We start from the raw sequence: 18,198 nt of genomic DNA on the forward strand, positions 1-18,198 counted from the left end.
TCATCCCAGTTTAACAGACATAAAATCCTACCAGTTTATCACCAAGTCTTATTGCTTCTTGGCCCCAATGGGAGATTTCAGTAGAGAGGAGCCAAGTGAGGAACATGAACACCAAGTGTAGCTTCTCCTTTGTGGAAAAGGGTAAAAGTATTATAGTCCTAGTATTTTATATTCTGCTTACTGTCAAACATTGAATATTTTAAAAATGGGCCATTACTATTCTATTTCTAACTGCCTTTCTCAGGCCTCAGTGCACTAGTGAGTAAAGATCTAGAAGAGAGAGGGGGCCTCAAGATTCCCCTTCCCATTTCTTGTGTGCCTTTCCTATTGTGTGCTCTCACCTTTAGACATTGAGTTCTTGAGTGTACCAATGAGCTCTTATATATGTCTGTGCCTCCTATCTTGGCCCTTGCCCTGTGCCCTCCCACTAAGTCTACCTCTGACACAACACCTGGCACATAAACAACCTCCAAAGATTCCTTGTTTTGAATAGAATTCTGGAGCTCACTGTTTGCCATGTACAGCAGGGGAAAACTATCAAGGGAAGGAGACATTGGTAACATGGTGTCCTTGGCTTCTCAAGGAGAGAGGGCCAAAATTATCATAGCAAAAATCATGGAATTCTCATTAACTGTCTGGACTCTTTCAAATCCAGATGTTGGGATACAGGGAGCAAACTGGAGGATATTTACCAGGTGTCACTGACCTACAGGGCTATGAAAGCACTAGGCTATGGTCACATCAATTTGTTCAGTGGTAAGAGGAAGTAATGAGCTATTTGAACTAATGATTTCAAATGTGAAAATTACAGATGGTCCCCAAATTATCAGACCAGTTAGCCCCACCCCTTCTTTTAACTCACACAATGTGTTTGGCCCAGTATATTATACTTTATGCATTAGATGTATTTCTGACAACCATTTGTAAGTACATTTTATATTCTAGGACATATTTTACATGTACAAAAAAGAAATTTTATTTAAATCTGAAGCCTGCTTTGAATTTTTGAAAGCAAAGAATTATTCAGTAATGTGAAAAGGAATTTCCAATTTAGCTGTATTCATCTGCAAAGCACTTTTCAGTATAGTAAATAGACTCTGCTGGGCCTGTTCTTTACCTCTTCTCAAATGCATAGGATTAGATTTTGTATTCTTTCCGCACTCTTAGGTAATATAAATGAGAGCACTATCACGGCCGGCACATACTACCAGAAGGAGGAAAATCCTTTGTAGGATCTGGCTTTGCATTTCATGAATTGCTTTGAAATGGCTTTGGCTCACCTGATTATCCCCATGCTTAGAATAATTTAGGGAACTGGATATCATACTCACTTGGGTAGCTTGCTTAGGGTGCAGCTTTTCTGGGTAGCTCCCAGAGAGTACTCCTATTTTGTAGGTATGGGGTTGGATCCAGCAACTGACATTCTAAACAACATACCAGAGGTTGCACATGGTCTGCAGAGCTTACTATGAGGAACAGTCCTTCACAGGCTATCTGGACTGTCAAGGCCCAGGAACAGTAAACTATTGTAGTTGGGAAAGTAGTCTGACATAGCAGGATTAAGGCATCTTGACTCTACTTCCTATCCTCTGGTATCCCAGGGAGGCAGAATTTACTTGATATGTGTGTTGAAGACCCCTATTAAGTGTTTGTGCTAGTATATGGTTTTCAAGCTATGTTCTATGGGCTGTCCACACAGCCTGAATTCATCCAGCCTACCCCTAATACAAGCAATAACACTTTGTTTTAGGAATTGGGATTTCAAGTAAAAATGATCAAGTGCTGAAAGAGTTCAGGAGTTCAAAACAAAAAGAGAGTGGTGGAAACACTTGTTTTTGGTTAAGTGTATTCCCATCATAAAGGGTTAAATGTTATTTCACCAGCTGAAGTGTTGTTCATTTACAATTTTTTTCATTTAAATTTACACTCACATACATCTTTAACACAGCTAATCTCTTTTCATAGGGTATAGTATGTATTGTACTGTTTAATGATATAACCTGTTTGTTTTTCTTTTCCCTGTGCTTCCTGGATTTCTACTCTCCCACTGATCTTTCTTGTTTAACCTACCAAGCTTATTGACTTCAGTAATTCAGTGAAGGTACAGAACTAGTTATGTGGTTACTAGCATTATTGTATTGATAACTTTAATAAATTGTAAAATTATGACAAAATCCAGGTTCAAGGCAGACATAAGACAAGATCCTTTTCTGGGGAAAAGATCTGTTAAATTAAAAGAGAATTGTGCCATGTATTCTTATAAAATTCAGTGCAAATATCCTTCAAAAAATGGGACAGTAGGATACAATCATTCTTTGTAAATGTGATTTCACTGACGTTTTCAATTCATTTGTAGGATTCCAAAGCCTATTTCCATCTTCTCAATCAAATTGCACCAAAAGGACAAAAGGAAGATGAACCACGGATAGATATTAACATGTCAGGTTTCAATGTAAGTATAGGTGTTTCTTTTAAATTTTATAATTTTACAAAATTATTGTCAACTTCTTATAAATACAAGAATCTTCATGATTGTATGTGGTGGTATTGACAGTTTCAAGTGTAATTTTAACATTATTTTAAAATTGCTGTACTTGTCATTCAGAGGCAGAAAGACTAGCTTTGATATATTTTCAGAGTTAATTATTGAATTCCATAATTATGTTGGTATTGGTTTATAATAGATGGCATAAAATATTCAAAGCAAGTTTGGGGAAATAAGTACTAGAGACTGACCTTTGAATACTTAGATTATAATCACAGTGATAGATTTAATGACTACATATTTATATATGCATCTATTACTCCTATGTTGAGAACAATGTGAATATGTTTACAAACTCATGATCTGTGAAATAACAATTTAAGAAATTACTCTCATGGATTATGTACCTTAGTTACATTATTAATTTGTTCAATGATCTGGGACTACTTCCTTCCCAAAATTGTATCTCACTTTATTCATCCACAAAGTAAGGAGTTGGACTAGACCAATCAGCATCAACTTTCTAGGATCCTATCATTCTTTGTACCTATTAGATATGGAATGCTCTCTACTATCCTTAGTAATTGGTATTTCTACCCTATTAAGAAATAGGATTGAGTGGATTACACTAGCTAAACTGTTTACACTGCCCTTACTAGAAATGAATTTGTAACAGACTTGTTTGCTTATATTTCTGCCTGTATATTAAATATGAAACTCTTTGGCTCAGGTTACTCTTGCTACAAATGAGCATCATCTTGTACACTAAGGGAATCTGGTGCCTGGGTAAACGGCACCAGTATACCAACTCATTCTGATTCCTTTTTAAAAAAATATATTTTATTGATTATGCTATTATAGTTGTCCCACGTACCCCCACTTTTCCCCCTCCACCCTGCACTCACCCCCACCTGCATTCTCCCCCTTTAGTCCATGTCCATGGGTCATACATATAAGTCAGAGTTGACAAACTCATTTTCACTGGGGGCCACATCAGCCTTGCAGTTGCCTTCAAAGGGCCAAACGCAATTTTAGGACTGTATAAATGTAACTACTCCTTAAGAGTTAAACTGGAGCTTGGCACTACCACCAGGTAGAAATAAGATGCTGGACCAGATCAAAAATGGTGGAAGGCCGGATTTGGCCCCCGGACCTTGTGTTTGCCACCTGTAATATAAGTTCTTTGGCTTCCACATTTCCTATACTATTCTTAACCTCCCCCTGTCTATTTTCTACCTACTGTTTATGCTACTTATTCTCTGTACCTTTCCCCCCTCTATCCCCCTCCTACTCCCCACTGATAACCTTCCATGTGATCTCCATTTCTGTGATTCTGTTCCTATTCTAGTTGTTTGTTTAGTTTGTTTTTGTTTTTAGGTTCAGTTTTTGATAGCTATGAGTTTGTTGTCATTTTACTGTTCATATTTTTTATCTTTTTTCTTAGGTAAGGCCCTTTAACATTTCATATAATAAGGACTGGGTGATGATGAACTCCTTTAACTTGACCTTATCTGTGAAGCACTTTATCTTCTCTTCTATTCTAAATGATAGCTTTGTTGGATAGAGTAATCTTAGGTGTAGGTCCTTGCCTTTCATGACTTGGAATACTCCTTTCCAGCCCCTTCTTGCCTGCAAGGCTTCTTTTGAGAAATCAGCCAATAGTCTAATGGAAACTCCTTTGTGGGTAACTATCTATTTCCTCTTGATGCTTTTAAAATTCTCTCCTTATCTTTAATCTTGGCTAATGTAATTATGATGTGCCTTGGTGCGTTACTCCTTGGGTCCAACTTCTTTGGGATTCTCTGAGCTTCCTGGACTTCCTGAAAGTCTATTTTCTTTGTCATATTGGGGAAGTGCACCTTCATTATTTTTTCAGATAAGTTTTCAATTTGTTGCTCTTCCTCTTCTACTTTTGGCACCCCTATGATTCAGATGTTGGAGTGTTTAAAGTTGTTCCAGAGGTTCCTAAGCTTCTCCTCATTTTTTGAGTTCTTGTTTCTTCATTCTGTTCTGGTTTAATGCTTTGTCTGCTCCAAACCCTTGATTTGAGTCCTTCCCATCACTGTTGGTTCCCTGTACATTTTCCTTTATTTTACTTTTCATATCCTTCATTTTTTCCTCTAATTTGGGTCCATATTCAACCAATTCTGTGAACTTCCTTATTACCAGTGTTTTGAACTGTGCATCTCACAGGTTGGCTATCTCTTTGTTGCTTAGTTGTATTTTTTCTGGAGCTTTGATCTGTTCTTCCATTTGGGCCATTTTTGTCTCAGCATGCCTGTTACGTAGTAAGGGGCAGAGCCTTAGGTGTTCCCCAAGACAGGATAACCCAAGTCAGTGCATTGTGACACTATGTGGGGGAGGGTTCCTAGAGGAAACAGTGCTGCTTGCTCTGCTCCCTGCCAGTTTTCAGTCACTTCCCCCACTACCCACAAGCGAATTGGGCCCTTCCCAGGTGCTGATTCTCATTTGGGTGCGCTTGTGTACATTCTAATCCCCTGTGGGTCTTTCCAAAGAACTCTCCTCTGGGGCTGGAGTTTCTCCTGCTGCCACCTCAACCCCCTCAGGTGTGTTTGGTCAGAGGTTTGAGGCTTTATTCCCCGTGCTGGAACCCTGGATTTTGTGGTCTATCTTGTTCCCTACTTGGTCCTCCCAGTTTATCTGCATGTGAATGTGGGACTTCCCAGTGCACAAGTGGCCACCTTGCCGTGAGTCTTCTGTACTATCAGCCCATCTCTACCCCTCGCACCAGTCTGGATGAATGTTTCTTCTTTAACTTCTTGGTTGTGGGACTTCCATGTAGTTCAATTTTCTGTCAGTTCTGGTTGTTTTTTGTTTTTAAATTTGTTGTTGTCCTTCTCTGATTGTGTTAGGAGGCACGGTGTGTCTACCTATGCCTCCATCTTGGCTGAAAGTCTCTCATTCTATTTCTGATAAAGCTCTTCTGTTAGGCCTCCCTGACTGATCCTCTTAAAACACTCCTTTATTTCTCTCTTCCCTCCTCAGAATCCTTTTAGGATTCTCATTGAGTCTTGAGTTCTGTCTGAAATGTTCTGCTTAGAGCATTTTAAGGCTGCTCTAGCTCTCCTAGCTAGTATTATTTTGCAATAGGCTGTACCCTTCAAACACACATTTATCTTGGAGCCTTTGCTCACACTTTCCTTTTGTTTTGCAGTGTTCTTCATCTTTTAGCCTTATACCTTCTTTAGGACCTAATTTAAAAATTTGAACAGTTCTAGCTTTTACCTAATGGGGTTTAGCATGCCCTTTGAGTTTACTCTACTGCCCTTATAGCTGTGGTCTGGTGCCATCTATGGTATTGTCAAGGTACTGCAAATCCAGACAGCCAGTTTTTTTTTTCCATTCACCACAATTTTAGAGGTGCTGTATGTTGGCTAAGAGAAAGTAGAATTGTATATGTAACCTATCACTGTAAGGAAACATTTCTATGTTTTCAGTATGGTCTCTTTAAAAATGTCTTCTTTTACTTCAACAGGAAACAGATGATTTGAAGAGAGCTGAGAGTATGCTTCAACAAGCAGACAAATTGGGTTGCAGACAGTTTGTTACTCCTGCTGATGTTGTCAGTGGAAACCCCAAACTGAACTTAGCCTTTGTGGCTAACCTGTTTAATAAGTATCCAGCACTAATTAAGCCAGAGAACCAGGATATTGACTGGACTCTATTAGAAGGTAACTGAAGATTTTTAAAACTCTGATGAGTACGATTACAGAAAAGAAATATACAGTCTACAATGCTTTCATAATTTTGATTTAGTAAGTTTCCCTATCCACTTTCCTTTAGCGAACATCTGCTAGTAGTAGACTGAAGAACTGAGTGAAAAATGGCAGCTAGAGAAAGGGATGGTACAGGGGAACTTTTAAACTTTAAAGCTCCTTAGTAAACCAATGTTTTGTTTTACTATTTTATGTTAGATCACTTTTTAAATCTTTCACCAGAAAAATGTACATCTGCATAAAATTGGACCTATAAATTTACAGTATTTCTTTCATTATTCTACAATCAGACTAACTGGAACTGGCCCCCTGTTGCTTTCACACTTATTTACTCAAACAGTAGTAGTAATGTGTGATAATTATTTATTTATGTTTGGGGGAGGCAGTTTACCTTTTCCAGGTTGTGTATATATAAAGTATGTAAAAATTAACAACTATAAATTGTAGTTGGTGAATATCCATTGGCATTACTATAAAGTTTTTAAATTGTTTACTTTTGAAATTTCAAGTAATTTATTGCTTTAATATAGGCATATAAAAGAACTCATGTAGTTTAGTGAACACACAATACATTATACATATGGTATATTGTAGAATTGTATACATGAAACCTATATAATGATATTAACTGTCACCCCAATAAATTCAATAAAAATTTAAAAAATAAAAATGGATAGACAGAAGGTATAAATTAATTCAAGTTTGGAGGACCAGAGCAAATTATTCATAATATAAACCAAACTTGATAACATCAGTTCCTTTGAAGTGTGGAGACTTGGGGAGATATTGGAGAAGAATTGGAGGGGGTAGGGAATTATAAAAAGTTAATAAATGTCTAAATTGCTTAACTGGATATAATAAGGTTATATTATTTAATTTTAAAGTAAATTAACAAATTATAAAAAATAAGCATGTGCCTAGAGAAGTGTATTTAGAGAGACTGCTTGGAGATCCATAGTGATGAAAACCTAGATCTGTAGAGAGGAAATAATCATAAATTGTTTGACATTATGTGTACATATATGAGGTTTTTAATGTATATGTAAAATTTGTGAATATTCTTAACAGGAGAAACTCGTGAAGAAAGAACCTTCCGTAACTGGATGAATTCTCTTGGTGTTAATCCGCATGTAAACCATCTCTATGTGTAAGTCTTCCTACTGCTATTGTGAACAGTAATGAACGTCATAAATGGGTGCTATACAAATAATTACAGCTCCAACCATTTTCTAAATGTTACTTTGTAGTGATTATTTATATTGCAAAATGTTGAGTCGTGACTTGTGTTATTATTTTCCAAATACACAAAAGCCCAGATTGTGTCTTTACACTATCATCAACTATAAGTGATAGAATGCATAAATGTCTTTCTGGGGAGAAGATACCCTAATTTGAGACCAAGATCAGGGAATGCTTTAAGCAGACCACCAATGATGCCTGGGGGCCTTTGTGCTCACTCTGCTCTTAGCCTGGAACATTCTTTTCCACATCAAATGCCTCACTTCTGTACTATATTCGAACCACGGATTCAGATCAATGCTGATTTAGGTATTGATCACCACCTTCCATTCTCTAACCCCTAACCCTAGCTCTTCTTTTCTTCATAATACTTATATGCACCCCAAATCATATCCCTGTATTCATATACCTGTTTGGTGTCTCTCTCTGACTCTAATGTTAAGCCAGGGATTTTTCTCCTGTGTATCCAGTTGCTAAACAGTGCCTTGCAAACAGTAAGCTCTCAATAAATACTTCTAAGTGAATCAGATGGTCTTAGCTCCATTTTCAGCATAGATTGATAAAATATATGTTTTGAGTATTATCTGTGGTTTTATATATCTTGTTTGACAGTGTCATGTTTTTGTTTTTAAGGAAACAAAAACCAATCTGTCTGAAAACACTAATTAAATTGTTTTTAAATCGTTAGTGACCTGCAAGATGCCTTGGTAATCTTACAGCTGTATGAACGAATTAAAGTTCCTGTTGACTGGAGTAAGGTTAATAAACCTCCATACCCGAAACTTGGAGCCAACATGAAAAAGGTAGATAATTAAGTTGCCACATATCTTTGCTACAGACTATTCTTCCAAATTTGTTTCTTTTCTTTGGAAATCTCTTTACCCTGAGCTTCTTGTGGACAGGAACTCTGTCTTATTTATTATTCTTGTTTGCTGAGCATCTGGCATAACATACATATACATATTAAACAAATAAAAATATTTTACCATTCACTTTTGTGTGTTTGCAGCTAGAAAACTGCAACTATGCTGTTGAATTAGGGAAGCATCCTGCCAAATTCTCCCTGGTTGGCATTGGAGGGCAAGACCTGAATGATGGAAATCAAACCCTGACTTTAGCTTTAGTCTGGCAGTTGATGAGAAGGTATGATACACAATTTTCCTGTTTAAACTCCACTCTACTACAGGTCTGTAATCTCATTCTTATTATTTTTAGCAAATATGTCAATGACTACATGTTTGAAATTTTTGTATTTAGACTCTGAAATGAGTTTAAGCAATGAATACATGTTGGATGTTCTGTGGGAGATTATGCCTCCTTGAAAGTTAGGCAATAAAACTGTGAATATTTCCTTTTATCATATGAAACCTGACCTATAGACTTGAGCCTCATTTAGTATCAGTGAATAAAAAAAACCAGCAAAAATTATGAACATCCCATGTATCCATTTGAAAAAGATAGATTAAAACTATCACGTGGGAGTTCGAGCCAAAGTAAAGGCATAGGCAGCAACACTTCACTTCCTCTTACAAACAAAAGAAGGATAACAACCAATATAAAAACAAAGAAAAATCAAAACTGCCAGAAAATCATTTGCATGAAAGTCCAACAACCAAGGAATTAAAGAAACATTCATTTAGACTGGTTGGAGGAGTGGAGACAGGCAGCTGGGATGGAGAGGACGTGGCAAGGTGGAGGCTGGCAGACGAGGAAGAAAGGTGGAGGACCCTGTAAGATATCCCACATTCGCACACAGATAAGCTGGGAGGAACAAATGGTGAGTAAGACAGATCTCAAAACCTGGGATTTCAGCAAGGGAAACTAGAGACTCAAAACCTCTGGGTGTAAAAAATATGGGGGTTGAAGAGGTGGGAGAAACATTCAGTCTCACAGGAGAGTTCATTGGAGAGACCCACAGGGTTGTAAAATGTACACAAACCCACCCACCTGCAAGTCAGTACCTGAAAGGACACAATCCACTTATGAGAAGTGAGGTAAGCGACAGAAAGTGGGACAAGAGTGGTGCAAGCAAGCCCTGGCTGGTGTAGCTCAGTGAATTGAGCATGGGCCTGCGAACCACACGATCGCGGTTTGATTCCCAGTCAGGGCACATGCCTGGGTTGCAGGCCAGTTCCCAGGAGGAGACTCATGAGAGGCAACCATACATTGATGTTTCTCTCCTTCTCTCCTTCACATCCCCTCTAAAGATATATAAATAAAAATCTTTAAAAAAAAAGAGTGGAGTTAGCAGCATTGTTCCTTCTCAGACCCCTCCTCCACAGGCAGTGCCACAACGCATCGATCTGAGTTGCCCTGCCCTAATGATTACCTAAGGCTCCTCCCCTTAACCATGTAACAGGTGCACCTAGATAGACAAAGAAATATGGCCCAAATGAAAGAACAAATCAAAGCACCAGAAAAAGAATTAAGCGATGAGTAGATAGTCAACTTATCAGATGCACAGTTCAAAACACTGGTAATCAGGATGTTCACAGAATTGATTGAGCTTGGTCCCAAAATGAAGGAAAAAGTGAAGGCTATGCACATTGGAATAAAGGGAAGCAACAGTGAAGGGGAGGAAACTAGGATTCAAATCAACAATTTGAAACAAAAGGAAAAAATAAACCTCCAACTGAAACAGAATGAAGAAATAATAATTTAAAAAATGTGGCCAGGCTTAGGAACCTCTGGGACAACTTTAAGCATTCCAACATCTGAAACATGGTGCCAGCAGGAGAAGAGGAAGAGCAACAAATTGAAAACTTATTTGAACAAATAATGAAGGGAAGCCTCCCCAGTCTGACAAAGGAAATAGACTGCCAGAAAGCTCAGAGGGTCCCAAAGAAGTTGGACCCAAGGAAGCACACATCAAGGCACATCATAATTACATTAGTCAAGATTAAAGATAAGGAGAGAATTTTAAAGAGAAAAGGAGAGTTACTTACAAAGGAGTGCCCATAAGACTATCAGCTGATTTCTCAAAAGAAGCCTTGCAGGCAAGAAGGGGCTGGAAAGGAGTATTCCAAGTCATGAAAGGCAGGGACCTACACCCAAGATTACTCTATCTAGCAAAGCTTTCATTTAGAATGGAAGGGCAGATAAAGTGCTTCCCAGATAAGATCACGTTAAAGGAGTTCATCATCTCCAAGCCCTTATTATATGAAATATTAAAGGGACTTATCTAAGGAAAAAAGATAAAAAATATGAACAGTAAAATGACAACAAACTCACAGCTATTAATAACTGAACCTAAAAACAAAAACAAACTAAGCAAACAACTAGAATAGGAACAGAATCACAGAAATGGAGATCACATGGAGGATTTTCAGTGGGGAGTGGGAGAATAGGGCAGAAAGATATAGGGAATAAGAAGCATCATATGTTGGCACAAAATAGACAGGGGAAGTTGTTAAGAATAGCAAGGAGCCCTAGGTGGTGTGGCTCAGTGGACTGAGCACCAGCCTGCAAACCAAAGGGTACACGCCTGGGTTGTTGGCCAGGTCAGGTCTCTAGTTGTGGGATGGATGAGAGGAAACCAAATATTGATATTTCTCTCCCTTTCTATCTCCCTCTCTTCCTCTTTAAAAATAAATAAATAAAATCTTTAAAAAATAGTATAAGAAATGGAGAAGCCAAAGGACTTATACATACAACCGCTGAACAGGAACTAAGGTGAAGGAAATGCTTAGAAGGTGGAGAGGATGCAGGGAGGAGGGGGATACAGGAGGGGAAAACACTGGGACAAGTGTAATAGCATAATCAATTAAATATACTTTAGAAAACTATCATGCTAAAAAGCATTCATTATGACTGGGTATCACCCAAAGCAGTTTATTTAAGACATTACCACTATTGGAATAGTACAAAATGTGCCTTCTGTAGACTCTTGGGCTTGCTCATTGAAGCACTGAACATCTTAAACCCCACCACCAGCACTACCATGACTGCAAAGGGTAAGTCAGTAGCAAGCTACTTCTACTTGAAATATCTTTTTGTATATAGCATCTTTCCATGAAATCTTTAGTTTTTCAAACCTAAGGAATAAAAGAAATGGAAGATAAAGCATCTTTCTAATGTTTACATTTTTTCTCATGAATTAGATTGGGACCTTTTCTTCTGCTTCTTCTTTTAGATATACCCTCAATGTCCTGGAAGATCTTGGAGATGGTCAGAAAGCTAATGATGACATCATTGTAAGCTGGGTGAACAGAACATTGAGTGAAGCTGGAAAATCAACTTCCATTCAGAGTTTTAAGGTAACAATTTCCACTTGTGTGACTATCATATGTTATGTTTGCTTGTGTCTAGAATTTTGGAAGGACGACATTTGGTTTCTTTGTGAGCGAGAATTATTGGCCTAATGGCAAGATTCTCTTTTAATTTTCTGGGCTTTTGTTGTGGCAATTTTATGTAAGTACATAATCACATGTTTTACATATTGAAATTTGTACATATTAAAATTCTCAGATTTGTTCTCCTCTTACACTAGGACAAGACGATCAGCTCCAGTTTGGCAGTTGTGGATTTAATTGATGCCATCCAGCCAGGCTGCATAAATTATGACCTTGTTAAGAGCGGCAATCTAACAGAAGATGACAAGCACAATAATGCCAAGTAAGGGATACTGCACAATATTATTTATTCTAATTCAGGTTCTACCACTTAAGAATTGTGTCACCTGGGGGAGACCTCTTTGCACCTGAGAGTCCTCATCAGTAAAATGGGAACAATAATAATTACCTTAGAGATTTTGAAATCAATAAAATAAATAAGGGCCTAGCATTGTGCCTGACCTAGTAGGTGCTGGATCAGTTGTTGTGTTAGTTTACAGATATAATGTAGTGCATATTTTTAATTAATTAATTTATTTGTAATTTTCTGCCTTTTCCACCCACCCAAGCCCAACCTCCACCCCTCCCTACCTCCCTCCAATTTCCACCCCCATTATTTTCCAAGTGCCCTTTATAATTGTGTGTAATATATGTTTTAATGCAACTCAGTGACAAACCTACAATACTGTAAGGGGAAAATAATCTAAGGATAGTCATGCCTTAGATAAGAGTATTCTTCTGGCTCATTTTTTAAAACACATTATTCTCTGATGTCTTTTTTACTGTAGATCACTCTAACTATATATGTTGAGCTTATTACCTTGGTCCCTAAATGGGCAGGATTCTTAACCCTCAGCTAAAAATATGTTTGGGAAGTATCTTGCATTTCAACAATATTGAGTAGGTCTTTTCCACCCATCTCTTCCCTTCTTCACCAGAGACTTTCACTGTGACCTGGTTTCATGGGCAACCTACTACACACTGAAAATCTGTCCAGATTAGGGCTTCATAGGATAGCTAAGAAGCATTATTGAAAAGAAGACTTAATGTTAATAAAACACCTAGAGATGCTTCATGTATTAATTGAGGTGTGCTCCTGCAAATTTCCCTAGCGGGACATGTCAGTCCTTTTTTTCCTTCCTTTGTGTACCTTTTCTGTTCCTTGCTCAGGCCACTCTGGCCACTCTGGCCATGTGCCATGTAGGCTCTCTCCCTTCTTTTAAATAGTTAGAAGTGTTCATCTCATCTACCAAAGCAACTAGGATTTTGCATCTGACATAATTTTCCACCTCGTGTTTCTAAGATCATATGAGAGTGTCATGTAATCTTATTACATGTTCAACAAGAATATCAATATTGATCGATTGTATAGCCAATCTGAGTGATTATATATATATATATATATTTCATTTTCACATCAAGTCAATGCTCCAAAATGAAATCTCATGTTATATTGGATAAAAGGAGTGAATGAATAACAGTCCCAAATAGTAGAGCTTAAAAACCTAGTGTCACTTAAGAGAAACCTCAAAAACAAAATAAAGCAACAAAAAGTGACATTGTTTTGATTTGCCCTTACCATATGGACACTTTACATCCCAGCCAAATGATTATGTAAGAGAAAATAGATGTGTTATATTGTGTACTTGACTGACAAGACTTTCTTCTTTATTTTTGTTTCCTCACAAAATAGGTATGCAGTGTCAATGGCTAGAAGAATTGGAGCCAGGGTGTACGCTCTCCCCGAAGACCTTGTGGAAGTAAAGCCCAAGATGGTCATGACCGTGTTTGCATGCTTGATGGGTAGGGGAATGAAGAGAGTGTAAAGGAACCAATTTGAATAGAAACAGCCTTGCTCCTAGGTGCATGATTAGCAGGTCAGCTATTTCCAGTCAAAGAGCTCATCATGGCTTAAGGAACTATTGGTCATTTGAAGGACTTTCAGTTTTGATTAATAAGACTAGTCCTCATGAGAACCCTAGGAGAAAGAGTTTTCATTAAAAAAACAACTGTTTCCCATAGTCATAGTTGGATGTGTCAGGTACACCTGAAATGTGCTCATAGCCAAATCATTTACTCTCCTAGATTGCTGCCAATGGTATTTCCCATTGCTATATGTTATTTCTCTCTATGTATATTTTTCTCTCATATAATGTCCACCTCTTGGGACTTGTTTAGATGATTGGATACAAATATAATTAGACAACAACTTTACTTTCCATCCAGTACGCTAGTTCTTAATTGAGAACTGTGGTCATAGGGTATTTGGTTATGAGTATCCTTTGCTTATCTTTCTGGTAGTGAAAATTTGTGGAAGTAACTGGCTGTGGCTGTGCAGAATGTAATAGAGGCTTTTCATATTCTTTTATTCTTAAAATCAGTATCTTTTTACAGTATTCTTTCTACACAATCCTTTTTTTGTACATTCAAGAATATTTTGATTACATTAAATAAAACTGCTGATTTTGCTACTTTTTAAAAGGGGTCTCCAAGTAATTAAAAAACTTACATTATAGTAGAAGAAAATATACCTTAAATTTGCATCTTCCTCCTTACACCCAAGCTGTAAACAGTTGACATATTTTGTCTTAAAACACTTGGTTTGATATATGCTTACTTGTTTTAAAACCTATATCATCAAACTCTCTCTTTAGATTTAAAATGCTATTGCATATGACACTTTCAAAGAGAGAGGGTGCTCAGAACTTAGGGGATACAGTAGGCTAAGTATGCTAAGTGTACAATATATTTTCTAATTTTACACCTAAGACAAGGAAATAAGGTCAATAAACAATAAAAAATATGTATGTAGGATTTATGTACTCTTGCTTTGTCAAGCTGTTTGCTCTAGCTTTCAAGATCATAATATTACTCTAACTCCAAAAAATGATGTAACCCGATAGTAGTGTATTAGTTCAAATAAAGGCTTTTACACAATAATTAGTCTCTTCATGCTTCTGTCCCTTAGTACTACACCAATAATATTTGCCAGGCTATTTTTTCCAGTATTGTGACTTTTTCTGGAGTGCTGTATAAAATAATGTTTGTTAAATTTAAGGTTTTTAAAAAGATTTTATTTATTTCTCTTTAGAGGGGAAGGAAAGGAGAGAGGGAAAGAAATAACAATGTATGGTTGCCTCTTGTGTGTCCCCTGCTGGGAACTGGCCTGCAACCCAGGCATGTGCCCTGACTGAGAATCGAACTACGATCCTTGGATTTGCAAGCCCACACTCAGTCCACTGAGCTACACCAGCCAGGGCTAAATTTAAGCTTTTGAAGCTGAATTACAGGGACTGAATTAAGGATAATCCCAATGAGAAAAGATGGTTTTCTCCAGTTTACAGAACTTTACTTATCCACTTCCTCCCTTTTTCTTTCTTTCCCATCACTCAATCAGTTCAATGTTCTATAATACTCAGAAGACCAAAACAATGCTGAACAACCAGGAAAGAGAGATGGAGTATAGCGGTTTTTTCAATCTTTTCACAATTGACATTTTGAGCCAGATAATTTTTTGTTAGCAAGCATGGGGAGTTATTCTGTGCACTGCAGGATGTTTAGCTGTATCCCTGGCCTCTAGACCCACTAGATATAGGCCACCTCCAGAGTGTAAACCAAATAAGTCTCCTGACATGGCCAAATATCCCATGGTAGGCAAAAACCTAGTTGACAGCCAGTGGTTTATGGTACCATTTTAAGGCTTTGTGTGAATTGAGTAATATGAAATGAAGTTCTCTGAGAAACTGCATGGTGATGTTATAAAATATTTTGTATTTATAATCTGAGTAAGAAAGACCTTTCTAAATATGATACAAACCCCAAAGACCTAAAAGAATAATAAGTTTGACAATTTCGCTTTCACAAAGATGCATATAAATAAATACAATAAATAAAGTAAAAATATAGATGTCCAAGGCAGAAAGTTTAGTCCCAGTGTCTATAAGTCCATTTGAGCTGCTATAATAAATATTAATTACGTAGCTTGCAAACAAAATTTATTTCTTACAGTTAGGCAGTCTGAGAAGTCTAAGATTAGGTGGTGGCAGGTTCTGTCTCATGATGTCCTACTTCCTTATTCATAACTGTCTTCTAGCTGTAACCCATAATATCAGAAGGGCAAGGCAATTCTCTGGGATCTCTTGAATAAGGTCACTAACTCCATTCATGAGGGTGCCATCCTTATGACTTAAGCACCTAATGGCCCCACCTCGTAACACCATCACATGGGAAATTAGGTTTCAACATAGGAATTTTGGGGAAGATAGAAACATAAAGTCTATAATACCCATATAATGGACTAATTTCTTTAATGTAAAAATAGTTTATGAATAAATAAAACACAAGTCTTGTGCAAATGTACATGTACCAGGAAAGCTGATGAGAAGAGTACAATCACATCTTAGATCTGTCTTCTACTTTATATTGCCTATGCTTATGCACATTTGTCTCCTTTCAAGTACAAAGGTTCTTCTCTACAACTAACTATGGCCCTAATGCCTTTTTAAATTTTTTAATTAAATTTATTGAGGTGACTGGTTGAAAAATTATATAGGTTTCAAGTATATGATTCTATGTCACCTGTATATTGTGTTATGTTTACCACCCAAAGTCAAATCTTCCATCACCATGTATTTGACCTCCTTTACCCTTTGCTGCCTCTCTCTGTCCCCTTTTCCCTCTGATAACCACTATACTGTTATCTATGTCCATAAGTTTTTGTTTGTTTCTCTTGTTCGTTTGTTGCTTTCAGACTAATGCCTTTGAAGCAAGATACGAAAGGTTTATTCTATCTTGCCCTTTCTTCAGAAAGGGACCTGATTTCTTGGGTGGTTCACTGCACAAGGCCTACAGCTTATAGAGCTGTACCTTAAATGTTTGTATAAAGCATAATTAAGTTTTTGTATGAAGCAGTGGGCTGGAACACACCATTTCTCCCTTCAAATAATGGACTAAAATTAATAATAAGAGGTCTAGCAAATCAATAAAAGACAAAGTTCCAGTATAAAAATGGGCAAAGGAGATAACTATCCAGTTCAAAAAAACTGTAATTGAGCAATAAACATGAAATTGGAATGCTGATTGTCAAAAGTAATGAGGGTTATGAATTTAAACCAACCAAGAACTGCCTAGCCTTTTAGTAGACTTTATTTTTGTTTTATTTGTATATATTTTTTTTATTCTCACCTGAGGACACACTTGTTGATTTTAGAAGGTAAGGTAGGGAGAGAGAGAGAGAACATTGTTCAGTTGTCTCTCACATATGCCCTGTCAAGAGACCGAACCCACAACTTAGGTATATGTCCTGACTGGGAATCAAACCCCCAACTGAGCCAGGGCAAGTAGATTTTATGTTTAGAGCAGTTTTAGGTTCATGGAAAAATTGAGGTATGGAGATTCCCATATAAATCCTGCCCTGCACCTATGCATAGCCTAGGTGATAGCCTCCCTCACTATTAACATCTGGATCCAGAGTGGTACATTTGTTATCATTGATAATTCTATGCTGATATATTGTTATTACCCATAGTCCATAATTTATATTAGGGTTCATGCTTGATGTTGTATATACATTCTGAGTTTTGACTAATGTATCCATCAGAGAGAATAGTTTCACTGCCCCCAAAATCCTCTGTGCTCAAGCCTGTTGATTCCTCTCTATCCTCTAAAGCCTGGAAACCACTGATATTTTTACTGTCTTCATACTTTCACCTTTTCTAGATAGTATTGTATAGCATATTTGAAAGTTGCTATGAGAGTAAATCCTAAAAATTCACAAGAAAAAAATTGTAACTGCAGTGACTAGTCTTATTGTGGTGATCATTTAACAATATATGCAAATACTGAATCATTGTACATCAGAAACTAATGTTATATGTCAATTATACCTCAATTTAAAAAAAAAAAACAGGAGTTAGAAAAGTGTAAACAGTGAGAAATGTGAGTTTAAAAACTCAGAAAATTACAAACAACGAGTGCTGGTGAGAGTTAGGAGAAAAGGGAACCCTCATGCATTGTTGGTGGGAATGCAGACTGGTGCAGCCACTGTGGAAAACAGTATGGAATTTCCCCCCCAAATTAAAAATGCAGCTACCTAATGACTTAGGGACTCCACTTCTGGGACTATATTTGAAGAAACTCAAAACACTAATTCAAAAGAATATATGCACCCCTATATTCATTGCAGTGTTACAATAGCCAAGATATGGAAGCAGCCCAAGTGCTCAATAATAGATGAGTGAATAAATAAATGGTACATATATACATTGGCATATTACTCAACCATAAAAAATGAAATTTTACCATTCACGACAATATGGATGGACCTAGAGGGTATTATATTAAGTGAAATAAGTCAAAGAAAGACAAACACCATATGACTTCACTTATATATGGAATCTAAAGAAGA

The 18,198-nt window shown here is 37.1% G+C and overlaps 1 protein-coding gene across 6 annotated transcripts in view; it reads left to right on the forward strand.

Moving 5' to 3' along the window:
- Positions 1–14,730, forward strand: part of PLS3 (plastin 3) — a 104,368-nt gene extending 89,638 nt beyond the window's left edge. For 5 of the 6 annotated variants that reach the window (XM_037037371.1, XM_037037370.1, XM_037037367.1 and 2 more), the window contains exons 10-18: positions 2,075–2,101; positions 2,357–2,452; positions 5,982–6,177; positions 7,291–7,369; positions 8,150–8,264; positions 8,471–8,604; positions 11,594–11,717; positions 11,951–12,075; positions 13,486–14,730. In XM_037037371.1, the coding sequence (XP_036893266.1) occupies positions 2,075–2,101; positions 2,357–2,452; positions 5,982–6,177; positions 7,291–7,369; positions 8,150–8,264; positions 8,471–8,604; positions 11,594–11,717; positions 11,951–12,075; positions 13,486–13,618 (1,029 nt within the window). In that variant the 3' untranslated portion in view covers positions 13,619–14,730. The remainder of the gene's footprint in view (positions 1–2,074; positions 2,102–2,356; positions 2,453–5,981; positions 6,178–7,290; positions 7,370–8,149; positions 8,265–8,470; positions 8,605–11,593; positions 11,718–11,950; positions 12,076–13,485) is intronic. The other variant, XM_037037372.1, reaches the window with a different exon arrangement.
- Positions 14,731–18,198: the final 3,468 nt, after the last annotated feature.

Source organism: Sturnira hondurensis, unplaced genomic scaffold (genome assembly GCF_014824575.4).
Source record: "Sturnira hondurensis isolate 20B ecotype Veracruz unplaced genomic scaffold, ASM1482457v3 Scaffold0023092, whole genome shotgun sequence".
Classification (NCBI taxonomy): Eukaryota; Metazoa; Chordata; class Mammalia; order Chiroptera; family Phyllostomidae; genus Sturnira; species Sturnira hondurensis.